Source organism: Gossypium hirsutum, chromosome A11 (genome assembly GCF_007990345.1).
Source record: "Gossypium hirsutum isolate 1008001.06 chromosome A11, Gossypium_hirsutum_v2.1, whole genome shotgun sequence".
Classification (NCBI taxonomy): Eukaryota; Viridiplantae; Streptophyta; class Magnoliopsida; order Malvales; family Malvaceae; genus Gossypium; species Gossypium hirsutum.
This window is the reverse complement of record NC_053434.1, coordinates 9,815,445-9,836,076: the sequence shown is the minus strand read 5'-3', so window position 1 is coordinate 9,836,076 and position 20,632 is coordinate 9,815,445. Positions and strand designations below refer to the sequence as shown.

The 20,632-nt window shown below is 35.5% G+C and overlaps 4 protein-coding genes across 12 annotated transcripts; 2 read left to right on the top strand and 2 right to left on the bottom strand.

Moving 5' to 3' along the window:
* Positions 1 to 262: 262 nt before the first annotated feature.
* On the top strand, positions 263 to 3,578 carry LOC107924781 (uncharacterized). The gene is made up of 3 exons (XM_016855371.2): positions 263 to 630; positions 1,460 to 2,341; positions 2,479 to 3,578. Exons 2-3 carry the CDS (start codon positions 1,488 to 1,490, stop codon positions 2,933 to 2,935), a joined length of 1,311 nt encoding a protein of 436 aa, XP_016710860.2. The 5' UTR covers positions 263 to 630; positions 1,460 to 1,487; the 3' UTR covers positions 2,936 to 3,578.
* Positions 3,579 to 4,084: 506 nt separating this feature from the next.
* On the top strand, positions 4,085 to 6,529 carry LOC107924664 (uncharacterized). The gene is made up of 3 exons (XM_016855207.2): positions 4,085 to 4,455; positions 5,293 to 5,375; positions 6,237 to 6,529. Exons 1-3 carry the CDS (start codon positions 4,377 to 4,379, stop codon positions 6,270 to 6,272), a joined length of 198 nt encoding a protein of 65 aa, XP_016710696.1. The 5' UTR covers positions 4,085 to 4,376; the 3' UTR covers positions 6,273 to 6,529.
* Positions 6,530 to 6,672: 143 nt separating this feature from the next.
* LOC107924663 (uncharacterized protein At4g00950) lies at positions 6,673 to 8,897 on the bottom strand. 2 transcript variants are annotated; one of them, XM_016855205.2, is made up of 2 exons: positions 7,754 to 8,897; positions 6,673 to 7,618 (listed from the first exon to the last, which is right to left on the bottom strand). In XM_016855205.2, exons 1-2 carry the CDS (start codon positions 8,387 to 8,389, stop codon positions 7,535 to 7,537), a joined length of 720 nt encoding a protein of 239 aa, XP_016710694.1. In that variant the 5' UTR covers positions 8,390 to 8,897; the 3' UTR covers positions 6,673 to 7,534. The 2 variants fall into 2 exon arrangements, with proteins under 2 accessions (XP_016710694.1, XP_016710695.1); XM_016855206.2 differs by having other exon boundaries at positions 6,673 to 7,374; positions 7,754 to 8,765.
* Positions 8,898 to 12,126: 3,229 nt separating this feature from the next.
* Positions 12,127 to 18,436, bottom strand: LOC107924309 (auxin response factor 18). Of its 8 annotated transcripts, none has more exons than XM_016854678.2 (15): positions 17,543 to 18,436; positions 16,995 to 17,110; positions 16,745 to 16,840; positions 16,590 to 16,643; positions 16,302 to 16,454; positions 16,086 to 16,170; positions 15,873 to 15,963; positions 15,604 to 15,768; positions 15,404 to 15,517; positions 15,241 to 15,313; positions 15,015 to 15,159; positions 14,332 to 14,927; positions 14,065 to 14,252; positions 13,836 to 13,970; positions 12,127 to 12,451 (listed from the first exon to the last, which is right to left on the bottom strand). In XM_016854678.2, exons 1-15 carry the CDS (start codon positions 17,595 to 17,597, stop codon positions 12,310 to 12,312), a joined length of 2,208 nt encoding a protein of 735 aa, XP_016710167.1. In that variant the 5' UTR covers positions 17,598 to 18,436; the 3' UTR covers positions 12,127 to 12,309. The 8 variants fall into 8 exon arrangements, with proteins under 8 accessions (XP_016710167.1, XP_040936934.1, XP_016710166.1 ...); XM_041081000.1 differs by having other exon boundaries at positions 12,127 to 12,458; positions 17,543 to 18,002; XM_016854677.2 differs by having other exon boundaries at positions 17,210 to 17,583.
* Positions 18,437 to 20,632: the final 2,196 nt, after the last annotated feature.

Below are 20,632 nucleotides of genomic sequence, written 5' to 3'. Positions count from 1 at the left end.
AATTTATTAACCATTATTTTTAAAAATTCAACTTCGATATATTTGACGATAAAATCTTTTAATTTCAATTAAAAAATTACCATATAATTATTTTTATATTTTAAATACATATATATATATCGACCTTTCGTAAGTAATGAATGTCTAACTTTCTTTTTGCTATTATTGAATAATTACAAGAAAAAAAATGTTACCTCGAAAATGATCAAGATAGGAAACCCTTATCTTAAAAATTCTAATCGGGACCCATTACCAGCACCCTCATTCCCCTAATCAACCGCCACGTGCCCCGTACAGAACTCCATGGAAGTGACACGCCAGGGTCTGAATGGAAACGCTGCCGTTCGGTTTCACCCCTCGTTTTAATGAAAAGAAAGAGAAACAGAGCCCGTAAAAGTTAGTGCAGAAAAACCGAAGTACCAGAAATTTTGATAACTGAAAAAAGAACACTGTTTTCTACAAGACTGTCCTGTTTTGTTCTTTGTATCCCTCTTATCCATTGAAATCAAACGGTTTCTTTGACCTTCCCTTTTTGTCCAAAGAACGATTTCTTTTACTTTACTACCTAATTTATACTAGATCTATGCAGTTACCGCTTGCCCACCTCTTTTCTATCCTCCTTCTTCCTGGGTTTGTGATCTTTCTCTTATTTCATTGACTATACCTTTATTTTTCTCTTTTATTGTGTATGTTCAGTTCGTTGAATTATTCGACCTTGTTACGTGCACCGCCTTAATCTTCTTTTCTATGACGACTTTTGTGTTCTTGTTCTTGAATTATGGCTTTTTTTCCCCTTAAACTGTTTTTTCATTTTCATTTGTTAACTATGTTATGGTTTCAACTCGCGGTTGTTCTGAATGGTAGTTGGTTTTTGTTGTATGCTTCATTTCTACTAATAATTATCGAATTATCCGTTGTTTTTTAATTATAACTTTCCAATCCGATGACGATTTACATTGCATGTTGTTTGACATTCTATCTTTTGTTTTATGTGTTTTGGGGTGATCTCATGAATGACGGTGGGGTTAAATCAACTTTTTGAAGTTCAATCAAGTCTTATTCATGAGTTGTATTGCCCTACTTTTCTAGATGTACGGTTCTTGTGTATACTTGAAAATAGGGTGTATACTTGAAATAGATGTTCTTTTAGATTTTGATCGAAGGTGATGAAAGAACTTAAGATTTGCCTATCGTTTCTGATTGTGAAGTATCGTATGATGCTTGAAGTTTTATGTAGTTCTTACGGGGCAAGGACTTGGATTATCTATTATTTTGTTTAGTGATCATTGATAGAACTTTATGCTTTTGTAGCGGCATGTATTTGGATTGGCTTTATTTATGTATGTCAACTTAGAAAGTAATTTGTCTTAAACATGTTCAGTTGGATGGCGATTTGTGACTGACTGATTTAGTGATTAATAATCTCGTTTCTAATGAGTGGTGGCTATTTTCTAAACAGCTAAATGTGTAGCAGAGAAAGATTGTAAATGGCAGCAGCGGAAGCAAGGGCAGCCTGGCAAAGAACAGCTAATCGTTGCTTTGTCCAAGAAGATGCCAAAAGAGCTCCCAAGTTAGCTTGCTGCCAATCATCGTCTTCCACTAAACAAGCCGATTCCAACCCCAGTGGCGTGGCAGATAAACATAATCACCCTGCAATAGGTTTCATGCCTCTCAACAGGACCCCTTCTTATTCCAATCTACCCCCTGATACGAGGTGGTGGCTTCAGCTGCAACCTAACTATGGTCCCCAAATGAGTTTAACAAATGAGCAGCTGAATGCCTTAGAGGATGAAGTGGAAAGCTTGAAAGCTGAAATAAACTCCTCCAAAGTAAGTAGTGATCTTCAGCAGGATGCACATGATATTTCCATTACTGATAGAAAAAAGAACAATAGCTATTCTCTTGATTCAAAGGAAACAATGGAAAGCTTTGAATTTTTGGAGATGGAATCTGTTGAATGCCGTGCTTCCATGAAAACCAATGACTTCTGTTCTGAACCAGAGTCTCCCTGGTCCGGGGGTGGGAAGGCTGAGCCATGGTGGCGCACAACAGATAAAGACGAGCTGGCCTCCTTGGTTGCACAAAAGTCACTAGATTTTATTGAGAATTGTGATCTTCCCCCACCTCAGAAGGTGCATGTGAGGGGGTACTCGCACGCGTGTTCTGGTTCTTTTGACGGTGGTGAAGTATCATCTTTGGCTTGGAAGTCCCGGACAGTTGCAATTCGCAGTCCAATGGTTAATCATGCACAGATGTCTCCTGGCTCCGTAAGAAAACATGGAAGACAGATGTCTTCAGTTGGAGAAGGGAAGATGCAATGTGCTTCCAATTCATTGTCCAGGTATTTATTTTACAATGGTTTTAGCCTTTTAAGTGGTGGTATTATCAACTCCATTGATTAAGATAGGTTAAAAAAGTTTGCATTATGGTAAAACTATCATCTCTTTTTGTTAAACTTTATTCACTTCATTTTTACAGTACAAGTACAACGGAAAAGGATATGTTAGAGCAAGTTACAGAGTCTGATCCTACCAAGGCTCAGCTACTAGAAGCACTGTGTCACTCGCAAACACGTGCAAGGGAAGCTGAGAAAGCAGCACAGAAAGCCTATGAAGAGAAGGAGCATGTCATCAAGCTTCTCTTCAAACAAGCCTCGCAACTCTTTGCCTATAAACAATGGTTCCAATTGCAGCAGCTAGAACCCTTTTACCACCAGATCAAGAATAACGAGCAGCCTGTAGTCTTTCCATGGACGCCCTACAAAAGCCAGAAATTTCGGAAGAGCTGGCTAAAGACCGGAAAAGAGAGACGAGGGAAGCGAGGCCAACCTAGACCTGACATAACCAAGTATGCTGTTGCTTTAGCACTGGGACTCAGTCTCGTTGGTGCTGGTTTGCTGTTGGGATGGACAGTGGGGTGGATGCTACCTTTCTAGACAACTAGAGAGTTCAACTAATCCCCTCACTGTCGTAAAAATTGTTTTGCGGCAAAAAGGATCGTCGGGTACTTGGGATTATATATACTTTCCATGCGTATGTTAAGTTCTTTTCTACTTATTTAACATGTATTAGGCCCTGTATGTTGTATGTAATTAGTTTTTGTTTTTCGCTCTCTTGTAGTTGTTGTCAAGTTTGTAGGTCTTTGCTTCTTAGTAGTGTCTGTGTCTTCTGGGAACGTAAATGATGCTGTGGCTGTTGTATATATATTGGGTGAAAATATGCCGAGACAAATGAGTTTCTCAATATATTTATCTTTGATAAAATCAATGCGAAAATTGTTTCGAGTGGCTTTATATTAGTGTCAGACACAAGTAAGGGCTAGGAAAAAGATGGTAAATGCTGTCATTAAATTTCTGAGTGAGTGGGAAAACGGGATTTGGGTTAGCTGAGCCCTCATTTTGTGCTTTTGTTTTTGGGAACTCAAGACATTAGGCACAATCTTATGGTTTTACCAATTAAAGATAGATGATTATTGGACCTGAATTGAGCACATGTTACTAGAAATAATATGTATCATATTGATCTATTTTTATCAATATTTTAAAATATTTAATAAAAAGTGATATGTACTATTATTGATCTCGAATTTATTAATATTTAATATGTATATAAAAACTATTATTTAAATACCAAAAAATTAAATTAATTTTAAATATAAATATTCATTAGTTATATAGAATACTTTAAAAATTAAAAATCAATCATTATCAAATCCAAAATAAATAATGAAAAAATATTGCCAAAAAAACAAAAACCAACATATAAAGATGAAGTTACATCAAAACCTGAAGTTATATATTTGTGAAGCTTTTAAAGATTTTATTTTTTATAATGTTTGTTTGTTATATAATTTTATCATTTGTCTATTTTAAAATTTTGGGTAAATTTTATTATATATTCTATAAACAATATGAAATATTTCATTGGCGCAATCGAAACCAAGATTTGTAATGGGTATAAATCAGAATTTTTATATGTCTAGAAGTAGAACAAAAAATTGACTACTCGAATTTTTAGATATGACCCGAACCAATTCACGATTACATTCTCTATTAAGATTTGATTAAGTAAGCATGTGGAATGACCTTCAATTCTTTTATTACCTTTTTACCCTCTTGAAATTCTGACAATCCCAGTCCAACAAACTTTCGACTGTACGTAATTTCAGAAACAATTAGGGGCCTTTATGGAAAAATAAACATGTAAGAATATTCAATAACCCGACCCGAACCGTAAATACCCGATGTTCTATTTCTTATGTGGTGGATCGTCTTGATTCTCCGTTTTAGTTATTGTTGCATCCATCCAAGAACAGTCACAAAGTTGCTTTTCGAAAAGGAGTGAAAGCAGGAAAAAAATCGATTAAGATATAGAAAGATGGCGGTGATGCAGAAGCTGAAAATATTCGTGGTGCAAGAGCCAGTTGTCGCAGCTTCTTGCCTCATCGCTGGTTTTGGTGAATTTTCCTCTTCTCTTTTTTTTTTTTGTGAAAATTTTCCTCCTCTCTTCCTATTAATCTAATTAATCATCCGTTCCATTATCTATTGTGCTTAACACCGATCTTTACCTTATTTCTCTTTGATACTCAATCCCTAGATTTTTTTCTGTTTGGTTATCAATGATTTGAATTAGGGAAAAACTTAGGGTTTTATTTTTTCCTGCATCGTATAGGGTTTTAATCAGATATACTTATTTTTAATTTACTGAAATTTCTTACAAGGGATTCTTTCAATTTTGGTTTCATTGTTGATGGTAGTTAGTTACTATCTGGTTATAATCCTTGGTGTAGCTAAAGAAGAATCAAATTTTAATGCTTTAGATTTTTTTTTTCTTTTGTAGAAATTTATGCCCCGTTGACTGTGTCATAGCAGACACTGCTGGAGTTCTAAAATTCAATTTATAAATTATTATCCGATGTATGATCTGTTCACATAGGACAACTTCACAAAGGATTCAAAATCTGAATGTTGTATAGAGTGGGTACATTCTATGTTAGAAACCAATGTGATTGAAGCAATAATGTGTCTCATAATCAAAAGAATGGTGAAAATTCTAAAGGCAATTTTTTATTTTGAGAAGCAATGCTTGAGACCGGAGTGCTCTCAGAGATGCTAGTACGACTCTATCTGAAGAGAAAATTAATACTTTGTTGCATCATTCCTTTTTCTTATTCTATCAAGTTTGGCTTTGAATTTCCATTTGTTTCTGCGACTTGTGTGGAGATTGCAACCTTCTTTTTTTTTTCTTTTTTTTTTTTCCTTTTTTGAACTCACACTGTTGTAAAAATATGCAGGTCTCTTTCTACCAGCTGTTGTAAGGCCCATTCTAGATTCCTTAGAATCATCAAAGCAAGTCCCTCAGCCTGCTTTAAGAGATGTGAGTATTGCACTTAGCAATATGGATTATTTTATAGTCTTTTTTTCTTTTCCTTTTTTTTTTTTTGGGGGGGGGGAGGGGGGTTGAGTATTTAGTACATACCAACTATAAAATTGGGTTGGACATGTTACAAGAACTTTGGAGATTGTTTTCTGAGTATCAGTGAAGGGTATTGTTTAATCATTTACTTGGTAACTTTTTTCTTGTGATATAGAAATTTCTAATCCATGGCTGCACTTTTAAGACTATTTGAAATTGATGGATAATTTTCACATTAAGTGACAATGGGTTATGCCGTTGGCATCCTTCCACAACTAAGAACACCTCATTCTAGCTGGTAGTAAAGAGAATTGTTTTCAGTATATCTTAAGTTTAGCTTGTTCTAGTCGGGTGACAAATTTACTGTTAGTGCCTGTTAACCTTCGTTACTTTTCTGCTGGTATAAAGTAATAAACCTGTTCTCATCTAGTTATAAGCGGATAAAAAAAGATTGTAATACAGATCTCTGCCTAAGTTTTGCAGATTGTATTGTTCTTTGCATATGGGATAAGACGAGGCTTATCATAAGCTCTTATTATCTGATTTATGCTGCTTCTTTCACTTGATGCATCTCTTGGTGAAAAGATACCGATTTCAATTGGTATTGTTGGAGTTGACATGCCAATGAACTAAACTTGCTACATACGAATCATTTGTATATACTTTAAATTTGTTTCTGAGTTTAAATATCCAAACACTGGCATATGCTAATAAGTAGAGCTCTAAATACTCCCAAAGGACATTTCTAGGCTTAGTCATGCTTCGGGCGTTCTATTATTTTGTTCTGGCTTTCAATACACTGATGTGCTTCCATTGTTGTAGGTGGTTGCTGGTGTGACTGGTAAAAAGCAGGGCTAATGTGATTTATGAGTTGGGAAGAAGCAGAAACTCAAATGTAGCTAGTAATCAGCAACAAAATAAACTTGATTTTAAAGTTGAACTCTTGCGCCTTCAACTTCATCTTTAGCATGAGAATTTGAGTGTTAATTTGTTTTTATTTTCAGTGGTGGAGGATTACTCAAAAATCATGGATAATTCATATCAGACTGGAATTTGATATCATCTACTTAATTTGTTTCCCTACAATTAAAGTTGTTTCTTTGGTTGATTGCTTCCGTTTGACCTCTGTTGTTTTTCATGGACATTAACAATGTGCAAATATGTTGCTCACATGGTTGAATTGTACCTTTCTTTCAGTTAATTTCTGAATAAGTCGAATCTTATTAAGGCAGATACAGAGTCAAGGTTATATTTAAAATTGCTACTAAAAACATTTAAATAGTTTATTAAAGGCAGCTGTAAAAATAAAGCTGGACATGAAACTTGGGCAACTTTTGACAGAACCTCTCTCCATCTTATGGGCAATGTTTGGTTCATTTCTTTGCCTGGATGGATGCAACAAAACCTTGCTATGGGTGTTGAAGTTCCCCTACTGTCTACGTAATCCCAAAATCAGTGAATCGTCTGTCAGGCAGCTATCTTAAATAAAGACACAACAGAAGGCATTGATGAGACGAGAACGAACTACACAGCTAGTAGTAAATCGTAAATGTAAGACTGGCAAGAGCTAAGCCATAATTTACACATCGTTCCAAGTCCCCGCTGCGGAGGGTATGATAATGATGGCATCTTTATACATATATTGCTGCTACCAACTGGATTTGCCAACTTCCACATCGATATATATCCAAACGATAAAGATGGCATCCGAAAAAAAGGTTAGCTGAAAATAGCCCCACATCTAGAGAAAGAACAAAAATAGTAATGGGCTTCGATCACTCATTTCCATCAACTGCCTCGGATTGACTGGAAACAGTGGCCTGGCCTGCAGTGCAGTGCATGTAATTTATCCCCTGTTTGTAATCATATAGTAGCATTTGCCTAGAGGGAAAAGTCAGCTATCCTTTTTACCCTTTTTGGTCCATGGGACCACTTGCATTAAGCCTTCATAGATACTTTCCTGTCGTGTCCAAGACCACAAATCAAACAACTCTCTTGGATGTAGTAGTGCAAGAATTAAAACAAAGCAGGGTGAACCGGAGTGAGGACTGAGGAGTTAGATAAACTACCCAGAAAGCTTATTTAAGAGTAAAGCTTTAATTAAATGCTAGTTTGTGCTTTCAAGAAATGGGAAGTTGATTTAGTGCTCCTAAAAGTGCCATGAATGGATCAGGAACCGAATTTATTCCCCCGTTTGTTAATTTCTGTATAAAATTAAGGAAGTAAATGAATGGGTGTGTTGAGTTGTCCTGACGAAAACCATAAAAGTGGCACAGCGGCACAACCCTTTGCTTTGAAAGGTACCGAATATATATGTGAAGGAAATGAGAGAAACTTACCCAGAAGTGGGACTTGGAACTAGAGAGACTGGGAAAGCTACCAATCCTTCTAATTGTGGTGATATTAACACCGGTGGTGCCACTGCTGTCTCTGTCTCTGTCTCCGTCTCTGCTGCATTCACTATCCCTAACGCAACTGTTCCCGCTAACATCCCTTCTAGGTCTAGCCTTCAAGGACCTTCCCCTCCAAAAACCGAGAAACCCTTTCTCTTTGTACCCTCTCTTGCTAAGAACCATAGACCCGAGTTGCAGCGTCTCAGGACTAGCACGAAATGATCCATAAAACTCACTTCCCATTCTGAAAGAAGAAGACTGAAACCTAGGCCTGCCCGTGTAGGGACCTTCCAAGACTGTGGTGGGTGAGGACAGTTTGGCAATCTTGGCATCTAGTAGCAACCTAGGAGGGAGTTCCAGACACTTTGGAGCAGAGTCATTTAGGGTAGTAAAACTGGTGAGTGCGGTACATGGTTTGGGCTTCCCTGGTTCCTCTTCCCAGCGAAATGGGACCGAGGCCGAGGCGTGTAGTGGTGGGGTTAACATCCCCGATCTTTCTGGCGACTGCATGTGTGCATGTGAAGCTGAAAACAGCGGCAGCTTCGGTGTGTAGGTTGACTCTTTCTCTTCCTCGGATCCCATAATTTTCTTTCTCTACCCTCTATTTATCTAATCTAATTCAATAATGCCATTTATAAATACACACAGAAAGAGAGAGAAGAGTTTAATGTACGCAACGTATAAAAAGGGGAGAAGGAAGGAAGGTACAAAGTTAGAAAAAAAGGCAGTGTTTCAAGTCAATCGTCGCTCGTCGCTATCTAGCAAAGGTGATTCATATTTTTGCAATCAGCTCTCTACTACTCATGCTATCTACATATGCCTTTAAAAAGTCATTTTGACTAACTATCTCATTTGTAAATGAAACAAAAAAGGGTAAAAAAAAGAAACATAGCAATAACAGTGAAAGCACTTAACAGCGAGAGTCAATTGTGTGGTGATTTCAGCTTTATTCAACTGTTCCTCCTTGCATGCGCTGTCTTTCATTCAAATTAAGAGGTGTGGCAGGCACCAAGGACGACGACCACAACAACAACAATTTTGGGAAATATACTTTTACTTTTTACCATTATAAAAGACCTGGGTGCAAGCAACTACGGTGATCTTGAGTCCATTTGATTGCTGCTCGGAGTTTATTGGATGCCAATTGACCTCATCCCCTTAATACTCGAATTTGACTAAATTAGATAATTGTTTTTTGGTGTTACTATTGTAATTATATTTTTTTTAAAAATTTGGGGTATGATTAAAATTTTTAAAATTTTTATTAGATTAATGAGATTTTTGGAGAACTTAATTAAATATTTTTAAAATTTTCAAAAAAAATATAATTTTTCAAAATTTTTGGAGAAGATCAAAAAGAAAAATTCATTTACGTCGAGAAAAAACTAAAGTATTATTTACTTTCATAACTTTTTATACGATTATTATTTTAGTAATCTAATAATTGAGTTTATCCGTATTTGTAAAATTTTAAATTAATCTAATATTTTTATCATATTAATTTCAATTACTATTTAAATAAAATATATGGTTTGGAAGTTTTTTCTTTAAATAAAACCAATAATTAGAAAAAAAATTAACAATGACATACATAATGTATATAAATGAAAAAAGATAATCAATTTACTAAAATATTAATCATACCTATAATGTAAAACTAAATTAGTTACTTTTAAATGCTAATCCTTCTTCTGAAAATTTATATAATATTATTATAATAAAATAAGACTTTAATATACTGCCGCGTGGGCGTTAGTTTATCATCGTCATCCGAATATGAAAACAAAGGTCGTTTTTTGATGAATCAATTGTTGTTCAATAATACATAATAGATGTATGAGTCGGAGAAATCATGGATATATTCGCACTTATGCAACACACTTCACAAACCTCTATAATTATTACAATGATATGTCCTGTTCGTGTTCGGACGATATAGGGGCGGATGTCTACATCCCTTCTCCATCAAGTTTGGCAGATCAAATGTCAATTCTGAGTTGAAAACTCAAGGTTTCTTCATATTTATATCGTTTTTTTTAATAAAAATGATTTTAAAATTTTGATTAATTATAAAAATAACTCATTTTTCTGCATATACATGTAAATAATTTGAAATGAACGGTGGAGATAAAGAGTTTAGTGTCACCAACGTACTATGTCAGCTATTAGAATAAAAAAAATTAATTTTTTAGTGATACCAAAAAAAATAGTGCTATATGTATAAATATCAAGAAAATATTATTATTTTTTAATAACTGGAGGTTTAAAAAATCTATTTTTGGTGGATCTATTAAGTATGGCGCTACCACTTATTTAATGTGTCAGGGTTTTTTTAGGGGATTTTTTATTTTTGGGTTTTTACAATTTAAAAGAAAATGTTATTTTATTAGGTCGATCCAATTAAAGTAGTGCTACCACTTTATTTATTTTGTGCCAACTTTATTTTTTTAGTTCTATTATAGGTTTTATTTTCTTTTTAGTTTTTTTTTATTTAAAAAAATTCTATTTTATTGGATGGAGCCATTTAAAATGACGCCACCACTTCTATTAAAAATGCCCCTTATCAAAAGATTAATCCACATTATATAAATGATTTACATAAAAATTATTTGCATAATTTAAATAACTATCAATTTGCATAATTCAAAATTTATATTTTACAAACTATAATTTTATATTTCCAACATTCTAAAATAGTTTCACTTTACTTATAAAATATAATTTTACAACACGAAAAACTTTCTCTATTCTAAAAAAAATTAAACAATTTTGTTCAGTATCGACAACATTGTATCTTACAATTTGAAAATTAAATTATTTAACCGCAACAGGAGCAAGTTTCTCGATGCTATTATCTTGTAGCTCAGATGTTACTAATATCGATGATCTCACTTGTGCAGTTGAATTTGGGATTCTTTAAAACCTTCAAATATCTCGTTAGTCTAGAGAATCCAAAATAATACACTCGTTGGTTGCATAACCAATTTGAACTTGTTATTGTCCTACCACAACCAACAGAAAGACTTACATAACTAATTTGAACTTGTTACTAAATAAATAACCGGCAATAAAAAATAACCATTAAATCAAAATTTTATCATTTTTAGTTTAACATGATAACATGAAGGATATGTTGATAAATTACATTTTTAGATTAAATTACATCTTAATTTTGGTTATTTTTAATGATAAATTTTTATCATTTTTAGTTTACTATGATAAAATTTTAATAATAAAATTTTGATTTAATCCTTCAAAAATTGTATTTTTACTATAGTAAAAATTGTCATTCTCCTTGACACCACCAAAAAATTGATTTTTTTTAATTCTGGTGGTTAACGTGGCATGTTAGTGGCGACTCTTTAGGTCCACCAACTTTTAGTGTTCATTTCAAGTAATTTACGTGTATAATAAAAAAAAGTGAATCATTTTCATAATTAATCAAAATTTTAGGATATTTTTATATAAAAAAAAAACCTATTTATATCACATGCTAAGACAACGAATGAGTTCTAGTTTTGTTAATGTTATATTGAAAATGTCAATATAAAATATTTAACCAATCTCCCATTTTCGTTTTCATCATCTTTCAACCCGTGTTTATTATAGAATCCATTTTGGAGGTTTTGAGAATCTAGAAAATTGTTACGAGCAACATTTTGAGATGATGCAAAAGAATTAATGGAACAAAAAGAGCAAAGGGGTTAACTAAGCACTTGATGTCTTTAGCATTTTGTTCCATTAATAAAATTATTTCAAACTTAATGAAGCAATGGGTTTTTGTCTTACACAACCTTCCATTAATAAAATTGCCATGGCAACTAATCATGTCGCTATTATTTAATTAGTGATGAAGAGTGATTAAAGCAACAAACCAACCATTGTTCTTTTCCTGCTTTCTTTCTTAATTATCAGGCTCCGCAACATGCTAACTTTTTGAAGCTTTTAAAGCACCGACAATTCTGTAAGCACTTTTAGCCTCCAGTGCAACACATCAAGATGATCATTAATTATCAAATAAATTCATTGAAAATGATTTAAAAAATTTTGCCCAAAAAACCATATGCTTGTCAATGACTCAACATGGTTCATGCAAGCTACAAGATAATGCGGTCTCTTTTTTATCATAACATAATGAGGTATCTTAGATTGGTATGTTATATATTATCCAAAAAAGGATATAGTAAATAAATTTCTAAGTCTTATTTTAAACAAAGTTTTTCTTTTTTCGTTTTACTACAAATACAAATTTATATTTAAATAATTAAAACGTAAAAATAAAAGTATAAAGCACAATAGATAAAAAAAAACAAAAAAAACCAGATAAACCTCATGTATAACATATGTGAATAATGAAACTAGAACAACTATACATGATAAAACTCAAACTTGAGTACTCAAAAAGTTAAAGCTTCCATCTTCACCAATAATATTAAGAATTCAATATATTAGTAACAGGATACTTAGGTAATGCCGACATTTGACGAATTCCATTCTGAATTTCAACACTGAACCAAACTGCCAAACTCCTGGAAAGTGAATTTTCCCCTAACCATTTTCCTTCCTCTGAAGCTCGCAATGATGCCGTGAAACTTTGGAATCAAAATTCCCAGCTTGAATTCTTGCCATTTTCTTTTTTCTGCACTAATCACTGAAAAAAATATAAGCAAATGGGACCCTCCCAACTGTGCTGTAGTGCACGGAAATATTTTCGTCTCCTAAATAGGAGTAGTTGGGTGTGAAACAGTTTTTGCCTAATTATCTTTTCGGCCTGTTCAATAGGCCCATCAACAGTGAACCATTTAGGCCCAACTGTATTTGTCTTACGAAAAAACTTACGTGGCCCATTACCAACTAATTTCAGACATTTATGCAATTTTTACTTTGATCTGCTTTTCTTTTTAAGTGTTTTTCTTTTCCTTTGGACAAGGTGCACAGACTTTCAATTAGAATTTTTGAATTCAGGTCGAGTCCAGTTTGGATCAAACCCTAAACATTTTATCGAGAAACGATTTTTAATTTTATAACTAGTTTTATATATTTTAAATAATTTTTTGGAATTTTATAAGATTTCAAGTTTTTATATATTTTAGTTAAAAAGTTTAAAACGAAGAAAATAAAAAATCAAATCGAAATTAAAACGAGGGAAAAAGGGTAAACATAATTGCCTGGGTCTGGGGGCCTAAAAGTTATCTAATCCACCTTCTTTCTTCACACCTGGTTCTTTTTTTAGGCTCTTGTAATGGCTAAGATTGTGAAGCATTTATAAATTCACAACATTGAGTATGTGTGTTGTAAAGCGCAAACCGATTACTTTGAACCAGTGTGCGTGAGCTTGTAAAAAACCTAGTTAATGTTATGGCCGGGTAAGTAATAAGCAAGCATTGCACCTTTAATGAAGCCAAACCTAACAAGATTAACTCTATATTGTACTAGCCCGGCTCCCATGAATGCCTGAAACCGGACCTAACTTTCTCCCAAATAAAAAATCGGGGGACCACTCACTTTATAAAATGAGAGGACATGTAATGTGGATAAACCTGAGTAATAGGGACCAGCAGCAGCATGGCATTAGGCCATCACAAACTTTATGACAGCACATTGGGGTCCTCTGGCCAGGAGGTGTCAGAGTCATCGAGATTGGTTCCAAAATGTACCGAAATAAACAGAAATCTCAAGGGTTAGAAAACGGCATCCAGGGGAAACCAGCCAACAACAACTAAATGCAAGCATTTATATTTTTACAGGCTGCTTCACTGTGTCACTGAAACCACGCTACCACCCAAACAAAGCAAAAGCTAAACTCAATCCTTCCATTTCTAACTAATCAAAGTCTTCCTATTCTTTTTTACCATAAACTAAAGAGTTTAGTTTCTGCACTTCATTCACTCTTCTACTGTCCCTGAGCAAAGCTCTCAAAATAAAATTAAAATTAAAAAACTAAGCAAAATAAACCAGCTACATTTCTCTTCGACCATTGCAAATTAACAACAACAAAACAAAGCTAAGTTAGGGTATTCAAACAGACCTATGCTCTGAGTCCAAGCTTACAACCGTCCCTTCACACTCCATAGATGCTGCTGGAAATTTGCATCTTGTACTAATCTTCTTCACCTCCTCGCTTGAATATATGAAGATCTTTCTCACCATCTTACAAAATTCACTACAATTAAAAGTAATGTAAACAGTTTACTGATAACCAACTCTGGAAATATATAAATATATGTATATAGCAGAGGTGCTTTTAAGTTACTTACACCCAGGGATCATCACCCACGAGCATCATATCACCCTCATCATCAGTAAAAACAATGGACCACTGACCACTACGACAAAGCTCTCCCTTGATCTCAAACATTTTTTCCAGCTCATTTATGAGATCATTATATCCTTTCAGTGCAGTTAAGTCAACAGCACGGCCAACTGCAATCCCTTGCATATGTACCTTTGGTATCCACAAATATTTTTCATCATGAGCTTGAATAATGAATGCAGTCTAAGCTAGCAGAAACCGTGAAGTTTACCTTGGTACGACTTCTCATGGAAGTTGCAGAACCCTGCTTAGCTTGCATCTCCTGGGTTGATGTCTCTGATGCAACTTGCTTCTGCTCCTTGGAAGTTTCTGGTTTCTGTTCAACATGAAACGCAGCAGGGATAGGCCCTCTCACACCATTGTAGTCAATACTTGTGCTCATTTGTTCCTTGTCAGGGGGGGCAGCTACACTAGTGCTATCTGTCAAATTAAACCCAAACAACCGGCAACCTGTGAAAGTCTCAGTTTTTCTTTTTACAACTTGGTCATGCATTAGGCTCTTGGCATAACCAGTGAGAGCGGTTTGCAATGCTCCTGTTTTGTAGTTGTTCTCCATTGAATCAGGAAAAAGGTTCAAAGATACATTCACAAGAGGAGAAGGTGGCCAGGCATTTTCAGGTGGAGTCCTTGATTTGTAACCTCCATTACCATTGATAAGACAATTATCAGCTTCTTTCTGCCTCATAGGACACATAACCTGGTTTTCACTGCTCTGGACCTCAAGTGTGCTTCCCACTGGTGTTAGTTCATGAGGCTGGATTGACTCACGGCACCAGAAGGCTGAACCAGCTGAACTGGTAGTAATTTCTACAATTTCAATTAATGAATTGAAGTTAATAAATTCAGTACTCAGTCTCTATTTAGAAAACACTTGAAAGAATAATTTTCCCACACCAGAAGCTGGAATATCGACAGGTCTTGGTCTTTTGCACATTATAGTAGGTTGTAAATTTGCAGAAGCAGAATCTACAAATGGCTCTATTTCCCAAGGAGAAACTCTCTCTGGCCTTTGTATTGCTGCAGGTTCATCCCATTGAATCTAAAAGAAATAGTTGGGAAGAAATACCATCAAAAGCAAGAAAAGAATTAGTTTAGCATTTCAAATAACTAATTATCCAACCTTCAAGGACCGCCATTTAGATTCTGACCAATGTGGGGAAATATCTCCAACCCCAACTATGGTACCTGTGAACCTGATTTTGAAAAAGAAATCCCAATAGGTAAAAAGGATAAGAAGAACAAAAGATAAAGAGTAGGTCAATAACATACACGTGTGAACATACCTTCTTTCAGGAGAGTCTTCTCCCTCAAATCTCATCTTGAAACGCATGCCAACAGAGAATCCATTGTTAATAGCCTCCAGATACTTGTTTACTCCAATTATGAATTGGCTTGTACTGAAGAAGAGCAAAGGAAAGAAACTCAGTTTCAAGATAACCAGAACAACAATATTAGTACTGTGCATGAACAGAGAACATTCAACCTTGGTTTGTAATACACAACAAAGAGGGTATGAGTTGTAACAGCATGAGCAGCAGTAGCAAGCACTCCTAAATGCATGCTCTGGCTGGATATCACAGACGAAGGCATTGTGCTCTGTTGACGAGCAAGCCGCCGAACCCCAACTCTTAGTTCTCCATTATCACCTCTAATAGGACATAAAAGTGCAATTACAGCCAAAGTCATGCAAAAATGCCACACCTGAACCTGCACACACACACACAAAAAAAAAAAATCCAAATGTTCAAGTACCTAAGAAACACAAATGCATCTCCAGCAACTAATCTCTTCGAAGTCACAAAAGTGCTCCACCCTGTTGTAAGTAAATGTCTCCGTGGTTGCCCTGATCATTTGTGAGTACAAGTTAAAATTAGAGCTCCGATGTTCTACAAAAGAGGTTTATTTACTGCTACCAAACCATCACATGTAAAGAAAGTAAATCTCAAAAGGGGATGAAACTATTACCTCTAAATATATGCTTGAACCGCCACTCATACCCGTGAAGATCTTTGGCAACCAACTCCTGAGTTGGAGTTGCTAGATTCATGTCCTGTTTAAAAGTAAATAGAAAGAAAGATATTTAATCAAGCGCCATATTCCTATAGTATAAAGTCTAAAACTGATTAGTAATAGCATAAAGCAAAGGTGAAGCAAAAAAAAAGAATGAAGCAAAGTTTTCACCAAAGGAGGAAGGCACTCAGTTGCATGCTTTCGGAGAACAGAGAACCCTCCATGAGTGCTAGTGTCTGATGCCGTTAGAATCTTACTAAAGGAATGAACTGTCCTCTTTGGAGCCTCGGTTGGGAAGGGATCAAGACTTGTAGGCTCACTTTGCTGTAATGATAACATAAGGATGCATCAAAAACAATTAGAGTAACCCATTATTTCTCTAACCTTCTTCACCCTCGGCAAATCTATCCACTGGAAAAAGAAAAGGCATGACGTAAGGAGGACATAGCATTTACTTACATCTTCAGGCTGCAAAGTGATCTGAGCATAAACTTCATCTGTCTCTTGTTCTGCCTATTTAAAAAGGGGGAAAAAACATACAAATAATAATAAGATGATCTCTTCAAGATCAAAACATACAGGAATAAAAAGAAACAAAATCAGAGATAGAATACCAGTAACTCCACGTGAAGAACACGACATAGGATCTTAGAAGGAAGATTAAACAGTGGGGTTTGATTGCTAAGTTCCTGATTTGTCGATGCTTCTAACTGCGGAACACAGTACAAACTCAAAAAAAAAATTGCAGAATTTTTTTTATAAACAAGACCATGGTTGATTTCGAATTTTCCATCGGAAGCAATTTAACAAAAAAGAGAGGAAGAATCCAATAATTTCTTAAAGAAAAAAAAGAGAGAGAATTACTTGTTCCATGTGACCCTGAGGGAAGTAAAAAACTCTCTCGTGAACCCGAGGAATCTCCACCAAGGGGCCTGCACATAGCTTCCATAATTCTTGATATAGATCATCACCAGCCGAACCTATCAAACAAAATATAAAAAATGAAATTCATAAAAAAAAAATCTCTCGAAGTCGGGAGTTAAGAAAAAAAGTAAGGTAAAAGCAGGTCCAACAGAAACCATATAGGAAAAACTCTAACTTGGAGCTCCAGTGAGTTGCTGAGAAAACGCAAGAAAAATGCATATAGATAGTAGAAACAAGCAAAAACAACCCTTCAAGTATTTGCCATGATTTAAAGCTTCCACCCAAGCAAAATTAAAGCTGATAAAAGAAGCCAAGTTGAGCTAAGTTCATTTTCTCTTGCAAAAACACCAATGTCCGTACCGCAACGATACAACCGTCTAAAACAAACCCACTTTTAGTTTTATTCTAGTTTCTCGGCCACCAAACAAAGCCATTTTCTTAGACACCAAAAGAGACCCCTTTTTTTTTGTATGTAATTCAACACTCACCTGAAACCGCATGAGCAGTCGAGGAACCCCTTTGATTACCTTCTAAATGAGCCATCAAAACAAGGTGGTATCCACGATGCAAAGAAAATAAAGCACAAAAGAAGAAAAGCAAAATTTAAAAAAAAAAACCAAAGTCTTTGAAGCCAGGCAGAGTGGCAGAGTCTACCCCATTAATGAGAAACAGAGAAGATTCCAAGAAGAGTCGAAATAAGGAAAGAAATAAATTTTATTAAAAAAAAAAAAAAAGACTAACTAGACCTGACGGTTATATATGAATTCATTGTTGGTAGTTTTTGTGTAACGACAGTGAGGATTCTTTTCTTTTCTTTTCCCTCTTTTAATAATCTTTGGCCATGCCCCGTTTCAGTTACAAAACCGCTTTCTGCTTTTGTCTGGTCCCCTTAAAACCACCTTCCTTTTCAAGTCTCCAATACTGCTTTGCCTTTTTTTTTTAAGCACTCATAATAATGTAAGACTGAAGCTGTTGTTGCTTTCCTTCGCTGTTCTTGTCGTTGTTGTTTGTGTTGTTCCAATAGGGTTGGAAGCGTGTAAATTATTGTACTAAAAAATCACACAAAGTTCAATTCCCAGAGAAGAGAGGTGGATCACATGGATCTCTTAAATACCAAATCTTTCATTAGACAGAATATCCCTTCTATAGTAATTTAATAGCACAATTAAATACTACTATTATACCCTCAAATATTGAAAGAAAAATAGGACAAGAAAGAACACAAGAGATTTAACGAGGTTCGGTAAATTATACCTACGTCCTCGGGCACTAACACCAGATGATAACTTTACTATCTCCAAAGTATTACAAACAAATAAAATTCCTTAAGAATTCTCAAATGGGAGAAGAGAGAAAACTAAGAGAGAAAGATTGGTTGGGATGAATTGAAATGAGAAATGAGAAGGCCTATTTATAGTTGAGGTTTAAGGACCAAACAATAAATAGCCCATTATCTCAAGGACCAAAAAAAAATTATCCCATGCCACTTTTTCAAAGTCAACTTTAGGGTGCTAAACTTGCACCACTTTGTATTGTTTGCCATTAATGTTGTCTCCCATTAATGTTAACAATCTCCACCTTGAAGATTTGATTAGGATAATCACATCTTCACACACTTCCTTCAACTCCCCAAATTCGATAAAGCTATCTTTTGTAGTGCCTACAAATGCACTCTCGAGCGCCATACACCTGAAGGTGCTCAAATTCTCAGGATGTTAATCAAGTTCAAACAATGATTAAACTTGATTGTTGTTACCACCTTGGTCATCATATCTGCGGGATTATCTGCTGTTGGAATCTTCTGAAGTAGAATTTTTCCTTTTTCAAAGACTTCCCGCACAAAGTGATATCTTACGTCGATATGTTTGGTTCTTGAATGATAGACTTGATTTTTCGCTAAATGAATAGCGCTCTGACTGTCACAATATAAACTTATGTGACTTTGAACAACTCCTAAATCTTTCAACAATCCATTAAGCCAAATAGCCTCCTTAACAGCTTCTGTAACTGCCATATATTCTGCCTCTGTAGTAGACACAGCTACTGTAGACTGTAAGGTAGACTTCCAACTCACTGGGGCTTTCGCAAGAGTAAACAGATACCCCGTAGTTGAACGACGTTTATCTAAATCACCAGCAAAGTCGGAATCAACATATCCAACTACAAACTGACCAAGTGCTTCATCCTGTTCAAAAATTAAACCAACATCTACGGTTTTTCGAAGATACCGTAGAATCCATTTCACAGCTTGGCAATGTCCTTTTCCAGGATCATGCATATACCTGCTCACAACTCCAACAACTTGTGAAATGTCAGGCCGCGTACACACCATCGCATACATCAAACTCCCAACTGCATTAGCATATGGGACTTTTGCCATATATTCTCTTTCTTCTTCAGTTTTCGGAGATAATTGAGCACTAAGTTTCAAATCAGAAGCAAGTGGGGTACTTACATGTTTTGTGTTTTCATTTACACCAAAACATTGTAATACCTTTTTCAGATATTACTTCTGATTCAAACAAAGCTTGCCTCTCTGTCTATCTCTACTTATCTCCATGCCGAGAATCTTCTTGGCCTCACCTAGATCTTTCATCTCGAACTCTTGATTCAACTGAGCCTTCAGCTTATCTATCTCTTTTTGGCTCTTCGAAGCGATTAACATATCATCAACATACAAGAGTAGATAAATGAAAGATCCGTCATGCAGCTTCTGCAAATACACACAATTGTCATATTTTCTTCTTGTGTACTTCTGCCTTCTCATAAAGCTATCAAATCACTTGTACCACTGCCTCGGGGATTGCTTCAATCCATATAGCGATTTGTTCAGCTTACAAACCCAATTTCTACCACCAGCATCTGTGTATCCTTCGGGCTGAGTCATATAGATCTCCTCTTCTAACTCACCATGCAAGAAAGCCGTCTTAACATCAAGTTGAGCTAACTCCAAATTCAACTGTGCTACCAAGGCCAACAAAATTCTAATGGAGGAATGCTTCACAACAGGGGAAAATACATTATTGTAGTCAATTCCCTCCTTCTGAGCGTAGCCTTTAGCTACCAATATTGCCTTGTAGCGAATATCCTTCTTGCTAGGAGATCCATCTTTCTTTGCGAATACCCACTTGCATCCGATTGCCCTTTTACCTTTCGGTAATTGCGCCAACTCCCAAGTATTATTCTTCCGGAGAGACTGCATTTCTTCATCCATGGCGCTTTTCCATTTATCACTTTCTAAGCTTTGCATTGCTTCTTGATAAGTGATAGGAATATCATCAACAACGGGAAGGGCGTAGGCCACCATATCAGTAAATCGAGTAGGTTTACAAATTTCTCTCCGTGGCCTTGCAACTGCAACTGGTTCTGGTGTACTTAGTGGTTCTTGGGTCAGAACCTCTTCAACCTCTAATTCCTCCATTGTGGCTGGAGAATTAGACTTATTAACTGGGCAAATCCCCATCTGCTCAAACTCCACCTGTTTTGGAGTACACTCCACCTGCTGTAGAGTATTGCTCGTCTGAATATCTTTATCTGCTACCTTTTCAATGTGGCAGATTCATCAAAGGTAACATCTC